This window comes from Anomaloglossus baeobatrachus, chromosome 5 (genome assembly GCF_048569485.1).
Source record: "Anomaloglossus baeobatrachus isolate aAnoBae1 chromosome 5, aAnoBae1.hap1, whole genome shotgun sequence".
NCBI lineage: Eukaryota > Metazoa > Chordata > Amphibia > Anura > Aromobatidae > Anomaloglossus > Anomaloglossus baeobatrachus.
In genome coordinates, this window is record NC_134357.1 from 575924215 (window position 1) to 575942619 (window position 18405).

General features: G+C 46.7%; 1 protein-coding gene across 1 annotated transcript in view; it reads left to right on the top strand.

The window, feature by feature from the left end:
- Nucleotides 1–18405, top strand: part of LOC142313098 (uncharacterized) — a 131331-nt gene that overhangs the window by 15090 nt on the left and 97836 nt on the right. Inside the window, 1 exon segment of the mRNA XM_075352083.1 lies at nucleotides 4696–5687. Within this exon segment, the coding sequence (XP_075208198.1) occupies nucleotides 4696–5687 (992 nt within the window).

Below are 18405 nucleotides of genomic sequence, written 5' to 3' on the forward strand. Positions count from 1 at the left end.
TAGGAAAAAAAAAGTTACAGCCGCACACTGAGATACCAAATTTTTAAACTACCAAAAAATATCTAATAAAATTATTGCTGTAGAGAATGTGAACTACTGGCAAACTACCCTGGAAGGATTGGAGACACCTACAGAAGGAGATTTGACACCTAGACCTTGATTCTTCAAAGCAATTATGCCAGAATTCTGTCAGAAATCACTTTTCAATCAAATTTTTTTGCAACACAGAGCTGTGAAAAAAGATTGTGCGACTAAATCATCATGGTGCGCTGTGCTGACATCACTCACATGTCCTTTAGCTCCCAGCAGTACAAGCAGACATGGCCTCCCCTTACTGGTACCTCATAGTGAAATGTATGACCTCCAGCGCCACCGAGAAGAAGCTGACTATCAAGATGACATCAAGCATGTGACTAATGTATTTGCGGTGCTCCTTTTCTTCTCATGTTCCTTAGCTCTGTACACCGCATTAGGGTGCACCCACCTTCATTTTGATCGGTGGTGCGCTCCTAAAACACATTTCTATCAAGCATGTGACTGTGATCGGAGGAGGTCTGATGGGTGTCAGGATAGCGCAGGTAGCTGCAGCAACCGGACACACTGTTGTTTTAGTGGAGCAGACTGATGACATCTTGAAAAAGTCTGCAAAAAGTTTTGAAGACAGCTTGAAAAGGGTCACTAAGAAGATGTTTGCGGACAAGCCTGAGGCTGCTTCACAGTTCATCAGCAACTTCATCCCAAGCACAGACCCAGCGGCCGTGGTGCACAGCAATGATCTGGTGGTGGAAGCCATAATAGAAAACTTGGAAGTGAAAAACGCACTAATCAAGACACTGGACAAATTTGCACCAGAACGCACCATATTTGCCAGCAACACATTCTTTTTGGCAACAACTGACATAGCCATCTCCACAACTAGGCAGGATCAGTTCGGAGGTCTGTATTTCTTTAATCCAGTACCAATGATGACGCTGGTGGAGGTCATTAAAACACCAATGACTAGCCAAACGACTTCTGACTCTCTCATGGACTTCAGTAAAACAGTAGGAAAGATGCCTGTGTCATGTAACGACACCCCAGGGTTCATTGTTAACCGTCTTCTGGTACCATACCTAATGGAATTCGTGCATCTTCATGAAAGAGGTCATGCATCTAAGGAAGACATGGATGTTGCAATGAAATTGGAAGCCCGTTACCCAATAGGTCCTTTTGAGCTTTTGGATTATGTTGGTCTTGACACTAGTATATACACCACTGATGGTTGGTACCAGATGGAACCTGAAAACCCCCTTTTTGCCTCCAGTGAATTGCACAATAAGCTTGGAAAGAAGACCGGAGAAGGATTTTATAAGGACAGATGGTTGGCCTGGCTGCACTGCAGAGCTATATTGTTATAGTCTCTTGTTTGCTTTGATTACGATGACCGTTGTTGCTTTTACATTGCATGGTTTTCTCAGCACTTATTAACACTCTAGTGCCTTACAGTCATGATTCTCTATTTCATCAACATCCTTTTTACTGTTGATTCCAAACATTGATACGTCATAGCCATTATACAGTCAATAATAAATGAATGTACAAAAAATAAATTGTGCAACTTTTGGAGGTTTCACGCTAATTTTAACCAGCTTTGCCAAAATGGGCAGAGCTTGGCCAGAAGAAGGGTGTGATGTCACCGCTTCTCTAATTCATAACAAACTGCGATGTTCCCTATGCCAGAAATCTCACCCCAGTCCCTGACATTATACATTGCCGGTCTTCATGATTTAGAACCCTAATGTTTATCTGCACAGACAGCAAGACCCTGTTACCTACTTTGGTTAAGCCATCAATGTTACAGTCCCGGACAAGCCCATTAAATATTTGGCGTCTTTCTCTATTTTATTTTCATCTTCGAAAAAACCTTTTTGAAATTGTCTATGTTGTGGATCAATGTCACAATGAGATGCTTGCAGGCATCGCCAACTGTCATGGCGGCATCAGGATCTGTGGAAATTACACATTCTGGCACTCTGCTTGTGTGACGCCCTGGACTAGCCAGGTAGTCACACACATAACAACATACACACCCCCCCACCCTAGGCAGTTACAACAGTCAGACAAAAACCCTTGTTGCCTCCCTCCAGGGTCTGATGTCCACACCAGGTGGGGCGGAGCCAGGCGGTTGGCCCCACGCACCGAGGAGTTCACAGGCTTGGAGGCGGGAAAAGCAGTAGATGAGTTTGAGAGGTGAAAGTGAGAGGACACAAACTGCAAGTGTCTGGGTTGGAGCCCAGGCACTGACAGCAAGGTTGGCAGACGGTGGTGGCCGTCTGCAGGAGTTGACGGATCTCTGCGGAACCGTAGGACCGGGGTTGGGCGGTGACCCACCGGTACTGAACCGGGGAGCGGAGTGAAGTTAAGCACACAGGCAGGGCCATCGGACCCCGACCAGGCTTGGAGCCGCCGACAATGGTCAAATCCGAGAGTGACCGGAACCCCAGGGGTTTCCTAACAACCAAGTCCCGACAGAAGGCAACAGTCCACACCGTGAGGATATACAGCCACCGCCACAGGCTAGAGATCCAAGGGCCAGCGCCTGCGGGCAAAAGGGCTCCTACGGTACCTATACGCCGGGGAGTGGACTACCGTTAGGAAACCATCAGTCAACACAGTTTACACAGGTGCAGGGAAAGACAGCCACCATCAGCCGTCTGGGGAGAGCACAACAACACTGCAGCCGGCTGCGGGACCCGTCCATCCGGTCGTTTGGTTTACCGGAGACTTTGAGACTTTCTGTCTGAGTGAGTACGCCAGTGCCGCCTGGCACCGCGCCGCGCTGTCCTCACCGGGTCCCGGGAGCACCGACCCCTACCCACGGAGGGGACAACATCCTAGCTGCTCCCTACCATCTCTCCCGGGATCCCTGTCACCAGCAGCGGTGGTGCCATCATCACCACGTCCCGTGGGTGGCGTCACGAACTCTTCCCCTAAACAAACCATCCCTTTTCACTAACGGGTGACGAGCGCTGCTCGAGTCCCCGGGTCCGGCCCACCGCTCGAGCCACCGAGCAGCAGCAGCAGAAGCCCCGGACCTGAACGTGGCGAGCGCGCCCCCTCCGCCCGCTACACTTGCTAACTTCTCTGATGTCTGTGAGCAGCGCAGGGAGATGCAGATGTTGAACAACATATTTAGTAAGACTAGAAAGAGTTAGTCTCTGCTGGGCTTCTTGTTAATGTCTTTGATCACATGATGTAAGGGGACCAGTATTAATCGCTCCCCTTCTGTATATGCTGGCTGGATAATTCCATTATTGCCAGCTATAATTTACCTATACAGGTTTGGTGAGGTGTTGTGATACAAACTACTGGTGGTTGTGCATTATTGCTGTGAGCAGTTGTGGTGTTAACCCTTGTTGTCTTTTTGTTTCTGCCTTCCTGCTCTTGCTTTTCTCCTTAGTCTTTCACTGTTTATTTTTGAGAGTTTGCAGTGTGTCTGAATTCTGGTTTTCCCGTCTGTCTTAATCTGTATTTCCATCATACTCCTGCCCCTTCCTTCCACGTTCAGGGGTAATCCAGAGGTTAGGGATAGCCTAAAGTCTCCTAGCATGAGGGAAAGTATAGGATCTCCTTGTCCCTCATTATCCTGCAGTCACATTGCGACAATCAATCAGATTATATTTTATAGCACATTCCAGAGAACTTGTGTTAGGAATGGGAGATCCGAATTAACGAAGATGTAACTCTTAGATCTCGAAATTGGAAAACAGATTCAGAATAATTTGTTTCCTAATTTTATTTCTGATGTTATGGTTTATAAAAATAGCAAAAAAAAGAGGAGCATATCCTCCAAAAATTAATTAATACTTACAGCAAGATGGGCTGCAGTGTGTACATCCCCAGGCCAAAAACTAGTACTCTACCAGGATACAGCTAAACCCCCACTAAAGTGGAAGCATCACAGGTGCAGGAGGAGCAAATCACACACACACACCTCCATGGAATGGAGGGGGGAGACTGCTAGATGATGAAACTGCACACTAGTGGCTTGCATAGAGCGCTGTTCACACATGCAGATAACACAGTCACAAACCCACAGCCTATTAGGTGACGCCCATACTATTAGATCAGTCGGGCTGCCAAGCCGTACCCCACTGTGTATCATGCACGGACAGACACTCTACAATGCAAGGCCCAACAGAAAGGGGCCTGGCTGTATCCTGTACAAAAAAATATGAGGTTTTTATTGGTATTTATGGCCATAAAACGTAAGCCTACAACCCTCATCACGGGACCTCATGCTTGTAGATTCCTACACTAAATATAAAAATAGCAAGAAAAAGAGGAACATATCCTCCAAAAATTAAGTAATACTTACAGCAAGATGGGCTGCAGTGTGTACATCGCCCAAGCCAAAAACTAGTACTCTACCAGGATACAGCTAAACCCCCACTAAAGTGGAAGCATCACTGGTGCAGTTTTATCATCTAGCAGTCTCCCCCCTCAATTCCATGGAGGTGTGTGTGTGATTTGCTCCACCTGCACCTGTGATGCTTCCACTTTTGTGGGGGTTTAGCTGTATCCTGGTAGAGTACTAGTTTTTGGCCTGGGCGATGTACATACTGCAGCCCATCTTGCTGATGTTATGGTTTAAAAATATAAATCTACTTTCCAAATTATATCATTAAAAAATAATAACATTGTGTTTATTTTTAGCCGATGACTGTATCAGGAGTTCAAATGGACCTCTAATATCTTCAGAATTTAAAATAGATGATCAAACTATTACACATGATACATATGAAGAGCATGCTGTTGTTCCAAATATACCTCCAGTACTTCCTCGGAAAGCTTCATCATCTGATCTTTTCAAACAAGTCCAAAATTCTGATTTATCACAGCATTGTCAGCAAAATAAACATTACAGAAGAGATGTGGGACATAAAACGGCTCCTACAAGGGAGAAACCATTTTCATGTACAGAGTGTGAGAAATGTTTTATTCGGAAATTGGACCTTGTTACACATCAAAGAATTCACACAGGGGAGAAGCCATTTTCATGCTCAGAGTGTGGGAAATGTTTTATTAAGAAATCACATCTTGTTTGGCATCAAAAATCTCACACAGGGGAGAAGCCATTTTCATGCTCAGAGTGTGGGAAATGTTTTATTCGGAAATCAGACCTTGTTAAACATCAGAAAATTCACACAGGGGAGAAGCCATTTTCATGTTCAGAATGTGGGAAATGTTTTATTCAGAAAACACATCTTGTTTGCCATCAAATATCTCACACAGGGGAGAAGCCATTTTCATGTTCAGAGTGTGGGAAATGTTTTATTCAGAAATCAGACCTTGTTAAACATCAGAAAATTCACACAGGGGAAAAGTCATTTTCATGTTCAGAGTGTGTGAAAAGTTTTATTCAGAAATCAGATCTTGTTAGTCATCAAAGATCTCACACAGGGGAGAAGCCATTTTCATGTTCAGAGTGTGGGAAATGTTTTATTCGGAAATCAGACCTTGTTAAACATCAGAAAATTCACATAGGGGAGAAGCCATTTTCATGTTCAGAGTGTGGGAAATGTTTTATCTGCAAATCAAACCTTGATAGACATCAGAAAACTCACACAGGGGAGAAGCCGTTTTCATGCCCAGAATGTGGTGAATGTTTTACTAGGAAATCACATCTTGTTTACCATCAAAAAAATCACACAAAATAAACCATTTTTATGTTCTGAATGTGGAAAATGTTATTTTCATGTTGTGAATACACTGAGTGCAGAATTATTAGGCAAGTTGTATTTTAAAGGATTTTTGTTATTATTGATCAACAACTATGTTCTCAATCGACCCAAAAAACGTTTAAATATCAAAGCATAATATTTTCGGAAGTTGGAGTGGGTTTTTTTTTAAGATTTGGCTATCTTAGGAGGATATTTGTTTGTGCAGGTAACTATTACTGTGCAGAATTTTTAGGCAACTTAATAAAAACCAAATATATTCCCATCTCAATTGTTTATTTTCACCAGGTAAACCAATATAACTGCACAAAATTTAGAAATAAACATTTCTGACATGCAAAAACAAAACCCCAAAAAAGTAGTGACCAATATAGCCACCTTTCTTTATGATGATACTCAGCAGCCTACCATCCATAGATTCTGTCAGTTTCATGATCTGTTTAAGATCAACATTGTGTGCAGCAGCCACCACAGCCTCCCAGACACTGTTCCGAGAGGTGTACTGTTTTCCTCCCTGTAGATCTTATATTTTATGAGAGACCACAGGTTTTCTATGGGGTTCAGATCAGGTGAACAAGGGGGCCATGTTATTATTTTTCATCTTTTAGACCTTTACTGGCCAGCCACGCTGTGGAGTAGTTGGATGCATGTGATGGAGCATTGTCCTGCATGAAAATTATGTTTTTCTTAAACGATACCGACATCTTTTTGTACCACTGCTGGAAGACGTCTTCCCAGAAACTGGCAGTAGGTCTAGGAGTTGTGCTTCACTCCATCCTCAACCCGAAAAGGTCGCACAAGTTCATCTGAGGGACCACAGGTTCTATATGGGTTCAGATCAGGTGAACAAGGGGGCCATGTCATTATTTTTTCATCTTTTAGACCTTTACTGGCCAGCCACGCTGTGGAGTAATTGGATGCATGTGATGGAGCATTGTTCTGCATGAAAATCATGTTTTTCTTGAACGATACCGACTTCTTCCTGTACCACTGCTTGAAGAAGTCTGAAAGTTGAGCTTCACTCCATCCTCAACCTGAAAAGGTCTCACAAGTTCATCTTTGACAATAACAGCCCATACCAGTACCCCACCTCCACCTTGCTGGTGTCTGAGTCGGAGTGGAGCTCTCTGCCCTTTACTGATCCAGCCTCTGGACCATCCATCTGGCCCATCAAGAGTCACTCTCATTTCATCAGTCCATAAAACCTTTGAAAAATCAGTCTTAAGATATGTCTTGGCCCAATCTTGACATTTTCTCTTATGTTTCTTGTTCAAAGGTGGTCGTTTTTCAGCCTTCCTTACCTTGGCCATGTCCCTGAGTATGGCACACCTTGTGCTTTTTGATAACCCAGTAACGTTGCAGCTCTGAAATATGGCCAAACTGGTGGCAAATGGCATCTTGGCAGCTTCACGCTTGATTTTCCTCAATTCATGGGCAGTTATTTTGCGCCTTTTTTGCCCAACACGCTTCTTGCGACCCTGTAGGCTATTTGCCATGAAATGCTTGATTGTTCGGTGATCACGCTTCAAAGGTTTTGCAATTTCAAGACTGCTGCATCCCTCTGCAAGACATCTCACAATTTTGGACTTTTCAGAGCCCGTCAAATCTCTCTTCTGACCCATTTTGCCAAAGGAAAGGAAGTTGCCTAATAATTATGCACCCCTTATATAGGGTGTTGATGTCATTACACCACACCCCTTCTCATTACAGAGACGCACATCACCTTATTTACTTAATTGGTATTTGGCTCTCAGCTTGGAGTAGGACAACATGTATAAAAATTATCATGTGATCAAAATACTAATTTGACAAATAAGTCTGCACACAGTGTATATTGACGTATAACATATCGGCTGTAACAGACAGTCATATCAGCAGACTCATTATACATGGCAAAATCCTTCTAAGTATATCTAACACATGCGACAGATACAACGCATACATATCACACTGCATAACGAGAATTGGTGTATATACATATTACACTGCATAACAAGTATTGGTGTATATACTGTACATATCACACTGCATAACAAGTATTGGTTTAAATACATATCACACTACATAACAAGTATTGGTGTATATGTAGCACCCAGGGATATGGGGTACTTGGTTCCGGGTAGTGTACGTCCTGGGGATGGTGACGATGGTGGCCGTTACCTCGTTCCATGCACTGGGCCCTTTTTGTAATGGGGATATTTACAGGGGATTTGTGAATAAAAATATTTGTGACACCACTTGCGGTGTTGCGGCTAAGTGTAGGGAGCCGCCGCTGCAGAGTGTCCTTACTGGGGCTGATGGTATAAGCAGCTAGTATGGTAGTCCCTCTGCAAGTAGGGTATTGCCTCAGCGGGTGTATGGTGCGGCGAGTGTCGAAAGAAGGAGTCCGTCAGGTATTCAATGCAACTGGTTTACTCACTTGGATGTTAACTGGTTGTCCGAGGCCGGCTGGTTTTGCCTCCAGGTCCCTTTCGTCTCAGTGGCAGTCTGGTTCTCTGGTACCTTCTTCCCCTGCACCTGTCTCTGGTAAGTGGGTCCCCGTGGTATGGAACACTGGGGATCCCCGGTCTGTGGTTTGTCCACCTCTGTCCACCTGACAGTAGCGTGAACCTGTGGGGTTGGAGTCTCTGGTCCTGTCCCCGGTTCTCCCTTTGCTACTGACTCTTCGGATTCTTTAGAGTCAGAGAGGTCTCTGATGGTCCCCTTGCTGTGCAGGTGTTAACAGGTCGGCTTGAAGCTATTTCCTGTCCTAGGGTCCTGTACCCCGTAGGTGCGTAGTTCCGGGAGTACTCCACCGTACTACACCAGCAACCACCTCTCCTGGGTACCAGGTCACCGTTAACCCGAATCAGGACGTTGCTCAGTCACACTTTTCACCTTCACTGTCTCCACTCTCACTGACTACCCTCCACAGTCTGCCCCTCCTACCTGGTCAACTAGTGGACTGGATTGGCTCCACCTCTAGGTGGCCATCCATAGGTCCCACCCTAGCTGGGTACCATTATATGGGGGATTTGTTGGGGAAAACTGGGATTACCTGGGTTCTTGGTGTTACCGGCACTAGGGTTCTGGTTCCCTAAGGGGGTAGGCCCTGCATCCTTGTGGGGATGCAGAACCTTGTAGCACCCTGATTTGTTCATGGGCGCTACATTTATACATATAACACAGCATAAGGAGTATTGGTGTATATACATATCACACTGCATAACGAGTATTGGTATATATATGTATATATATATATATATATATATATATATATATATATATATATATATATATATATATATATATATATATATATATACATATATAAATATATATATATATATATATATATATATATATATATATATGTAACACCCCTTTAATTTGCCGCTGGGGCAGGGTGTTCGGTAGTTCTCACCTTGATATGACGCAGTGCCTCCACCCGAATCTTGCTAGGAGCTCTAGTGGAATGCAGAAGGGTCTTTGTCTTCTGCTAGGGGTCGACTCGGGAAACCCCTACCCACGCTCCGTACACACTCACAATAACTGAGGTTAGAAATCTTAACAGGTTTATTTGCAGGAGGATGACAATGGTAATTGCAGGGAAAAAAGCAAATAACAGTGAAACGACAGGTATTGTTATGCAGTATTCTACAAAAATGCAGGAGGGGCTCTTTGTAATAGACCTGAAGGTTAGGGGTAATGCTTCCTCTTTAACCTACACCACACACTCTGCTGACTACTTACAATCTACCAACTAACAGCTGCAGCCTCACAATTGACACAGTCCCAAATTGGGGCCCCAGTTGCCGCGGATGTCGGCGCGCTTGCAGTACGTTGGTGCACTTAAAGTAATGAAGGCAGTATTTCCCCAGGGCTGGTCCTATGCAAACTCCCAGTTAGTGCAGTCAAAAGTCCTCTCTAGCAAGGCCTTGTAATTTGCTCCAGCACACTTCTCAAACTGTAGAACTACAAGTCACAGCAATGTCCTACTCACTTCTGTCTGCAGCAGGTCTGTTCTCTCAGACTATTCCACACTGGGGCGTCTGGATTCAATGTCTGGGAGGGAGTTGGTACAGCAGGCAAAATCCTTCTTCGGCGTGGTAAACCTGGAAGGCCGCAGCTACTGCTAATGGTGCCTCCTGTCACTTTCTTAGACGGTCTCTCCTTACACAGAGTTGCAGCTTCCCGCCTCCAAGATGACTCAGCTTCCTTCCACCCCTCCGTCCTGTTTCCTCCTCCCCCAGATTTGCAAGGCACTTTGGGAATTGTAGTATTCTCCAGTTCAACCAAAGAAGCAGCATCTGTAGAGGTGAATGTGGGTGGAACACTATAGATTGCTCCCAAAGCAGGTGTCACACTCTCCCCCTGGTGAGTTGCTGTAGGCTCCCAAGCACAAAATGAAGACTCACCACCTGGAAGGAAATTTTGTGTTAAAGCATCCTGACTAACACCACAACTAGTTACACCCAAATCACTAACAGGCCACATAGCTGTAGGGGGGAAATAGGGCCACGCATAGTTGGAATAGGGGTGTACTACTCTAGGAACCTCAGTGACTTGCCCCATCTGGTCATATGTCAGCATCATGGGGGGTCTAATGTCCCGTTTTGGACGAGTGTGCACGGCAGGGACAGGGACCCCCTCATCGACCCCTAGCTCTTGACTTTCAGGCTCTATGACAGCAACCTCTTCACTTGGCAGCTCTGCATTTTCTAAACTCTCCCCCGACTGATCGCAACATGGGTTTGGTGCCGGACCACACTCGTCTTGGAACACTTCTTCAGCTGGTTGGTCTGTATGATCTAGAATTACAGAGCCTGGGTCACTTGTCCATCTGAAGCATGGTCCACATTCATCACTGGAATCACTCTCACTACCTTCAGGAGGGACCACAGGATGGGTTGCTTGCGGCGGCCGAAGACTCCTTCGGTGAGATCGGGTGGTTGCATGGGCTTCGGTGCGTTGTGGCGACTGGAATCGGACATTCTGTCCTATAGGTAGCAAATGCGGACGATGATAGGTCTTAACACCCCCCCCCCGCCTTTCTCAGGCTTCACTCTGTAGACTGGGATGCCATGCAACTTCTCTACCACCACATAAGGTTCTGAACGCCATCGATCAGAAAGCTTGTGTTTTCCATGGAGGCCCAACTGACGGATGAGGACCCTATCTCCAGGTTGCAGGACTTGGTCCCGGACTCTGCGGTCGTAGTACATTTTGTTTCGCCTCCCGGATCGACCAGAGGCCTCATCAGCCAACTTGTAGGCCTCCTTTAATTGTTCCTTCAGCTGTGACACATACTTCAGGTAGTTCTTCCCAGATGAATTGCCAGGGGACACTCCAAAACTAATATCCACAGGTAGTCTGGCTTCCCTTCCAAACATGAGGAAGTAGGGCGAGTACCCTGTTGACTCATTTTTGGTGCAGTTGTAGGCGTGAACTAATTGACTTATGTGTCGACTCCACCTTCCTTTCTGTTTTGAATCCAAAGTGCCCAGCATGTTAAGAAGGGTACGGTTGAATCTTTCAGGCTGAGGGTCTCCTTGCGGATGAAATGGTGTGGTCCTGGACTTCTTGATCCCACAAACCTCACACAACTCCTTAATTAGCCGACTCTCAAAATCTCTCCCTTGGTCAGAATGGATGCGTGCTGGCAGCCCATAATGCACAAAGAATTTCTCCCACAAGGTTTTAGCCACAGTGGTTGCCTTCTGATCTCTAGTGGTGTAAGCTTGAGCATATCTTGTGAAATGATCAGTGACCACTAGAACGTTGCTGACGTTTCCTTCATCAGGCTCAATGTAAAGGAAGTCGATACACACTAAATCAAGGGGGCCATCACTGGTTATGTTGACAAGGGGGGCGGACCGAGAAGGTAAGGTTTTCCTTAGGATACACCGCTTACAAGATTTACAGTATTGTTCAATGTCAGCTTCCATCTTTGGCCAATAGAACCGATCTGCTATGAGGCTGGTGGTCTTTTCCACCCCAAGGTGTCCATGATCATCATGCAGTGCCCTTATGACCATCTCACGGAACTGAGCAGGAAGCACCAACTGGACACGAACTTCTCGATTTTGGCGTTTGACCTCGCGGTGCAGCAATCCATTTTTCACCACCAGAAAGTCTAACTGTCGGGTCAAGAGAACAGACTCTTGTGTCTTCAGAGCATTCCTCTCAGGCTTTTGGCCCCTTTTCACCCACCATCGAACAACTCCCACACAAGGATCTTCCTGTTGAGCCTTTTCAATCTGGTTTTGAGTCAGTTGAGGCAGGGAGCCGGCATCAGCGTTGGTCAGTTGACAGAACAATAGTGGAAGAGCTTCCTCTGGAGCCCCTAAGAAGGTAGCACAGCCCCCTGATTGAGCAATCCTTCCTTGATGTCGATGACACATAGCTTTCACCTCTGGGGCTGGAACCTCAATCCAGGCTTCTTCTTCTTCATTCACCATCTGCCTGGGCAGGCGGGACAGAGCATCTGCATCGATGTTGATGGCACCAGGTCGGTACTTCAGGCTGAAATCATATATAGCTAGCGCGGCGAGCCATCTATGGCCAGTAGCATCCAGCTTTGCTGTAGTCCTCACATAGGTCAGTGGATTGTTGTCAGTATGAACTTGGAAATGCACTCCATAGAGGTGGTCATGCAGCTTGTCCACCACAGCCCATTTCAAGGCCAAGAACTCCAGTTTATGTGCTGGGTAATTGCGCTCACTCGGAGACAATCCACGACTGATGTAGTAGACTGGCCGCAGGACGCCATAGTGCTCCTGGTATAAGACTGCTCCAAGTCCATCAAAAGAAGCATCCACATGAAGTACGTATGGCTTGTTGGGGTCTGCATAGGCCAGTACAGGTGCCTGGGTCAAGCAGTACTTGAGTTTCTCAAAGGCTTCATCACACTCTGATGTCCATCTCTCTCCGAAAGGCTCATTCACCTTGAAGTAGGTTTTTGTTGCAGGTTTCTTGGAGCGAGCTGTCCCTCGAGGTGGGGGATACCCTTGAGTGAGGGCTGTCAATGGCTTTGCGATCTTGGAATATTGTGGCACAAATCTTCTGTAGTACCCGCTGAAACCTAGAAAAGATCTAAGCTCCCCCAATTTGGTGGGTTTGGGCCACTCCATCACAGCTTCTATTTTGGCTGGATCCGTGGAGATTCCTTCTCGGCTGACAATGTGTCCTACATACTTCACAGATTTCTGGCAGAACAGGCACTTGTCGAGGGATAGTTTTAACCCAGCTTCCTCTAGCCGGTCCAACACCTTAAATAACCTCAGGTTGTGCTCTTCCAAGGTGTGGCCAAATACAATCAGATCATCCAGGTAAACCAGGACCTCACGAAAGTTCATGTCTCCCATCACCTTGTCCATACATCTCTGGAAAGTAGCAGGGGCACCGGTCACTCCTTGCGGCATCCGTTGAAACTCATAGAAACCGATAGGGCAAATGAAAGCAGTCTTCTCCTGATCCTCCTTGCTCATGGATATCTGGTAATATCCACTCCGAAGATCTAACACAGAAAACCACTGGCTTCCCTGCAGGCAATCTAAAGCTTCGTCAATCTTGGGCACAGTATACTGATCAGGCACAGTGCGTTTGTTCAGGGTGCGATAATCCACACACATCCTAATAGCTCCATTCTTCTTCCGAGCAATCACTATCGGAGATGCGTATGGGCTGTTGGACTCTATTATGACTCCAGTGTCCAGTAAACCCCGTAAATGCTTTCGAACATCCTCCACATCGGCGGGAGCTAATCGTCGGGATCTTTCTCGAAATGGCTTCTCATCAATCAGCCGGATGTGATGCTCCACTCCTCTTGCAAGGCCCAGGTCCCAATCACCCAATGAGAAGGTTCCGGCATGCTTCATCATACAAATTATCACTGACTGCTTTTCCTCCTTCAGATCACTACCTTCAAAACAGAGGTCAAAATGTTCAGGACGTAGTTCCTTCCTTTCCTCTTCCTCTTTCTTCTCATAAGCAGCCAAACAGACAGGATGGATTGTGAGGGCCTGCGAGTATCTATTACCTGCAATTTCGCGACACCACTGAGCAAGAGTACGGAATAGGTTGGCATTTGTCCCTACTATGGCAGGCACTGTTTCCCGGTCTTCATCAGTGTCTGGACAGACTAATGCAATGATGGGAACCTCTCTTTCCACCCCAGCTATAGTCTCTGGGAATCGTAGTGTGACAGCCACGTATCCTTTGTAGGGGTAACTGTTTTCACTCAAACCCCAGACTACAAGTCCAGATAGGGGTTGCAAGGGCACGTCTGGCAAGTATTTTCTGTACCACTTCTCAAAAATGATGGACACTTGTGAACCACTATCCAGTAATACAGTGCATGGCTGCCCATTGATACAGGCCGGTACATGTGGTGCTGGTCCTACGAGACCTTTAGGAAATTGCTCTGACTGGACAGGGTTAGATGGAGCAGTAGAATATACCTCTGATTTTGAAGGGGGGCCAGTATAGGACTCTACTGGCCCCCTTTCCTGTTTCCCGTCTGCCCCTTCTTGTTAGGTGGGGGGTCCCGAGATCTCTTCAAATTCCACCTCTTCGGACACTGGCGAGCCATATGATGGGTGCTCCCACAGACAAAACATTCTTCTGGCTTTGTATCTTCTACCAGACTGTGGTCATCACTTGCCACTTGCAAAGGCGGTCTTTGACTCTTGACAGCTGTCTCAACAATTTGCTTTAGCTGGTCAACCTTCAGAGCCTGGGCAGCTAGAAGTTGGGCCAGCTGTTCCCCTTGCCTCTCAATGAACTTCAAGAACTCTCCCTCTCGATGGCTGGATTCAAGATGTACAGGGGCAGCAGCCACTCGCTGGGTCACTTGTTCTCTGGCGGCCAGGAGAGCTTCCTCTTGTCTGACTTCTTTAAGCAACTGATGGAAAGAACGGGGAATCTGCCCTTTGTCGCAACACCTCAGTCGTTGAGCAATGGGATCGTGAGTCAGAGCTCCTCGGAGCACTTGTTCTAAACGACACTGATCAACTTGTTCGGGCCTAAGTCCCCCCTTGGATACGACCCTATGCACCAATTTGTCCAATCGATAAAGATAATCTGACATCTTCTTACCAGAGTTTTGATAGGTGGTGCGGAGTTGATAAAGGAGATCAGTGGCATCCTCTGGGGATCCAAAAGCATCTTCAAGAGCAGTCATGTAATCTTTAGAAGTTGTCTCTGACTGACTTCTCCAAGCAGCCTGCACCACTTCCATAGCAGGCCCCTTCAGACTCTCCACAATTCTCTGCTTCTTCACTGCAGCAGTACACTGCCATTCTTCCAGATATTGCAGAGTAACATCCCTCCACGTGTCATACCCTTCTTCACCAGCTGGGACAGGAGTGACACCCGAGAAGGTTCTCAGACGACGGTAGGCCCCTTCAGGTTGTAATTTTGTAAACTGGGTGACTAACTTCTCCATGGCTGCCACTACCACGTCAACCATCATGGTTGTTTCTTCAGATTTGTCCCGAGTAGGAGTGGAAGGTAGACATCGACTAGATCTCCTAGGCTGTGAACTTGCACCCGAAGATGATGTCCCTGCTTCGGACCTCACAGGCCAGGTGATCTTCCAATGTGGTCCATGTTTTAATGGCACAGCTATGACAGATGGAAAGTACCCTTTATCTAGTGTCCCCTCAGTAGTGATTAGAGCTGCTGATAATGGACTCCCTTCATCAGTCCTTCTGTCAACCACTCTGGGATGGACAACTCCATGAACTTGGTTCACAATCTTCAGTACTTCTTCATCCGGTACCTTGGAGAGTTCACCGCATACTGCAAAACTGTGTTCTTCAAGTATACTTCTTTCCCCACACCATGTGGACACCTGTGCTTCAGTTAAAGCCTCCATGTCAGCGATACCTGTCTTGATCGATCTCAGCAGTGCCTCAACTGTAACACCCCTTTAATTTGCCGCTGGGGCAGGGTGTTCGGTAGTTCTCACCTTGATATGACGCAGTGCTTCCACCCGAATCTTGCTAGGAGCTCTAGTGGAATGCAGAAGGGTCTTTGTCTTCTGCTAGGGGTCGACTCAGGAAACCCCTACCCACGCTCCGTACACACTCATAATAACTGAGGTTAGAAATCTTAACAGGTTTATTTGCAGGAGGATGACAATGGTAATTGCAGGGAAAAAAGCAAATAACAGTGAAACGACAGGTATTGTTATGCAGTATTCTACAAAAATGCAGGAGGGGCTCTTTGTAATAGACCTGAAGGTTAGGGGTAATGCTTCCTCTTTAACCTACACCACACACTCTGCTGACTACTTACAATCTACCAACTAACAGCTGCAGCCTCACAATTGACACAGTCCCAAATTGGGGCCCCAGTTGCCGCGGATGTCGGCGCGCTTGCAGTACGTTGGTGCACTTAAAGTAATGAAGGCAGTATTTCCCCAGGGCTGGTCCTATACAAACTCCCAGTTAGTGCAGTCAAAAGTCCTCTCTAGCAAGGCCTTGTAATTTGCTCCAGCACACTTCTCAAACTGTAGAACTACAAGTCACAGCAATGTCCTACTCACTTCTGTCTGCAGCAGGTCTGTTCTCTCAGACTATTCCACACTGGGGCGTCTGGATTCAATGTCTGGGAGGGAGTTGGTACAGCAGGCAAAATCCTTCTTCGGCGTGGTAAACCTGGAAGGCCGCAGCTACTGCTAATGGTGCCTCCTGTCACTTTCTTAGACGGTCTCTCCTCACACAGAGTTGCAGCTTCCCGCCTCCAAGATGACTCAGCTTCCTTCCACCCCTCCGTCCTGTTTCCTCCTCCCCCAGATTTGCAAGGCACTTTGGGAATTGTAGTATTCTCCAGTTCAACCAAAGAAGCAGCATCTGTAGAGGTGAATGTGGGTGGAACACTATAGATCGCTCCCAAAGCAGGTGTCACATATATATATCACACTGCATTAATGAGTATTGGTATATACTGTATACAGTACTGACCAAAAGTTTGGACACACCTTCTCATTCAAAGAGTTTTCTTTATTCTCATAACTTTGAAAATTGTAGATTCACATTGAAGGCATCACAACTATGAATTAACACGTGGAATGAAATACCAAAAAAAGTGTGAAACAACTGAAAATGTCTTATATTCTAGGTTCTTCAGAGTAGCCACCTTTTGCTTTGATTACTGCTTTGCACACTCTTGGCATTCTCTTGATGAGTTTCAAGAGGTAGTCACCAGAAATGGTCTTCCAGTAGTTTTGAAGGAGTTCCCAAAGATGCTTAGCACTTGTTGGCCATTTTACCTTCACTCTGCAGTCCAGCTCACCCCAAACCATCTCGATTGGGTTCAGGTCTGGTGGCTGTTGAGGCCAGATCATCTCGCGTAGCACCCCATCACTCGCCTTCTTAGTCAAATAGCCCTTACACAGCCTGGTTGTGTGTTTGGGCTCGTCCTGTTGAAAAATAAATGATGGTCCAACTAAACGCAAACCGGATGGAATAGCATGCCGCTGCAAGATGCTGTGGTAGCCATGCTGGTTCAGTATGCCTTAAAATTTGAATAAATCCCCAACAGTGTCAGCAGCAAAGCACCCCCACACCATCACACCTCCTCCTCCATGCTTCACGGTGGGAACCAGGCATGTAGAGTCCATCGGTTCACCTTTTCTGCGTCGCATAAAGACACGGTGGTTGTATCCAAAGATCTCAAATTTTGACTCATCAGACCAAGCAAAAAAAGCAGCGGTCATCACCCGGGAGTAGGCTCACGTCGAAGAGGACATCCACGGAAGCTGCCAGGCTATTATCACCCAGTTGGCCTGGGTACGGGAACAGCGGCAGGGGCGGCGGATGCAGGCAGAGGCCAGAGACCTGCAGCTCGCTACCTATCGCGCCCGGGGCCTGATGTACCAGGGTGTTGTGGAACTTTTTAGCATCAAAAAGGGGATAGGGTTTAATTGCGGAGCCCGGCCTGAAGGAGGGAGTGTTCATTTCCCGCCGGGATGTGAGACCCCCATCTCCCCAAAGGACACCCTGACCGGGATCCACATGTTGGTGACAAGGTTGCCTACACCCGGCATTATGGAAAGCTGTGCTGGTATGCCCTTGATGTGGAGGTTCTTGCAGAAAAGCCATCCCCCCGCTCCCACTATAGCACCCACTTCAGTTTCCACTGCAGCACCAGTCCCTAAGCTGCCACCAGGAGGCAATGCAGGAGCACGGGACCAGTGCACACAGACCCTAAGTGCTGATCCCAGGAGGCCAAGTGAACCTGATGGCCCCTTTCCAACCCCCTGGTAGCCATGACCTGCTATGCTACCAGTTTCTTATTGTTGACTGTTCCAGTTAATGGTGTGGGCTCAAAAGTTTAAAAATATAAATGTGATTTAAAACTGCCGTTTTGAATTATTGACTATTTTTGAAACATGGACACTAGAGAAAGTTTACCAGTTTTTATATTTTTGATAAAAATAGACCCAGGCTGCAGGACTGGAAGCAGCCAACACAAACTCTTGTGATTGTAAATAGTTGCACCAGTAGTGCACCACCAGAGTACGCCCTACCAGTGGACCCTAATGGACACCACCACCAGGAGAGGGCGGGTGCAGGAAAGGTCTGTGGCAGAGGTGGTCGAGACCTGGTCACCAGTGCAACTGGTGACCTGCCTCCTTACAGGGTTCTGGGACCAGGACCTTGGGGTGGTGGGTGAAGAGAGGGGTGCTCCAGTTGTT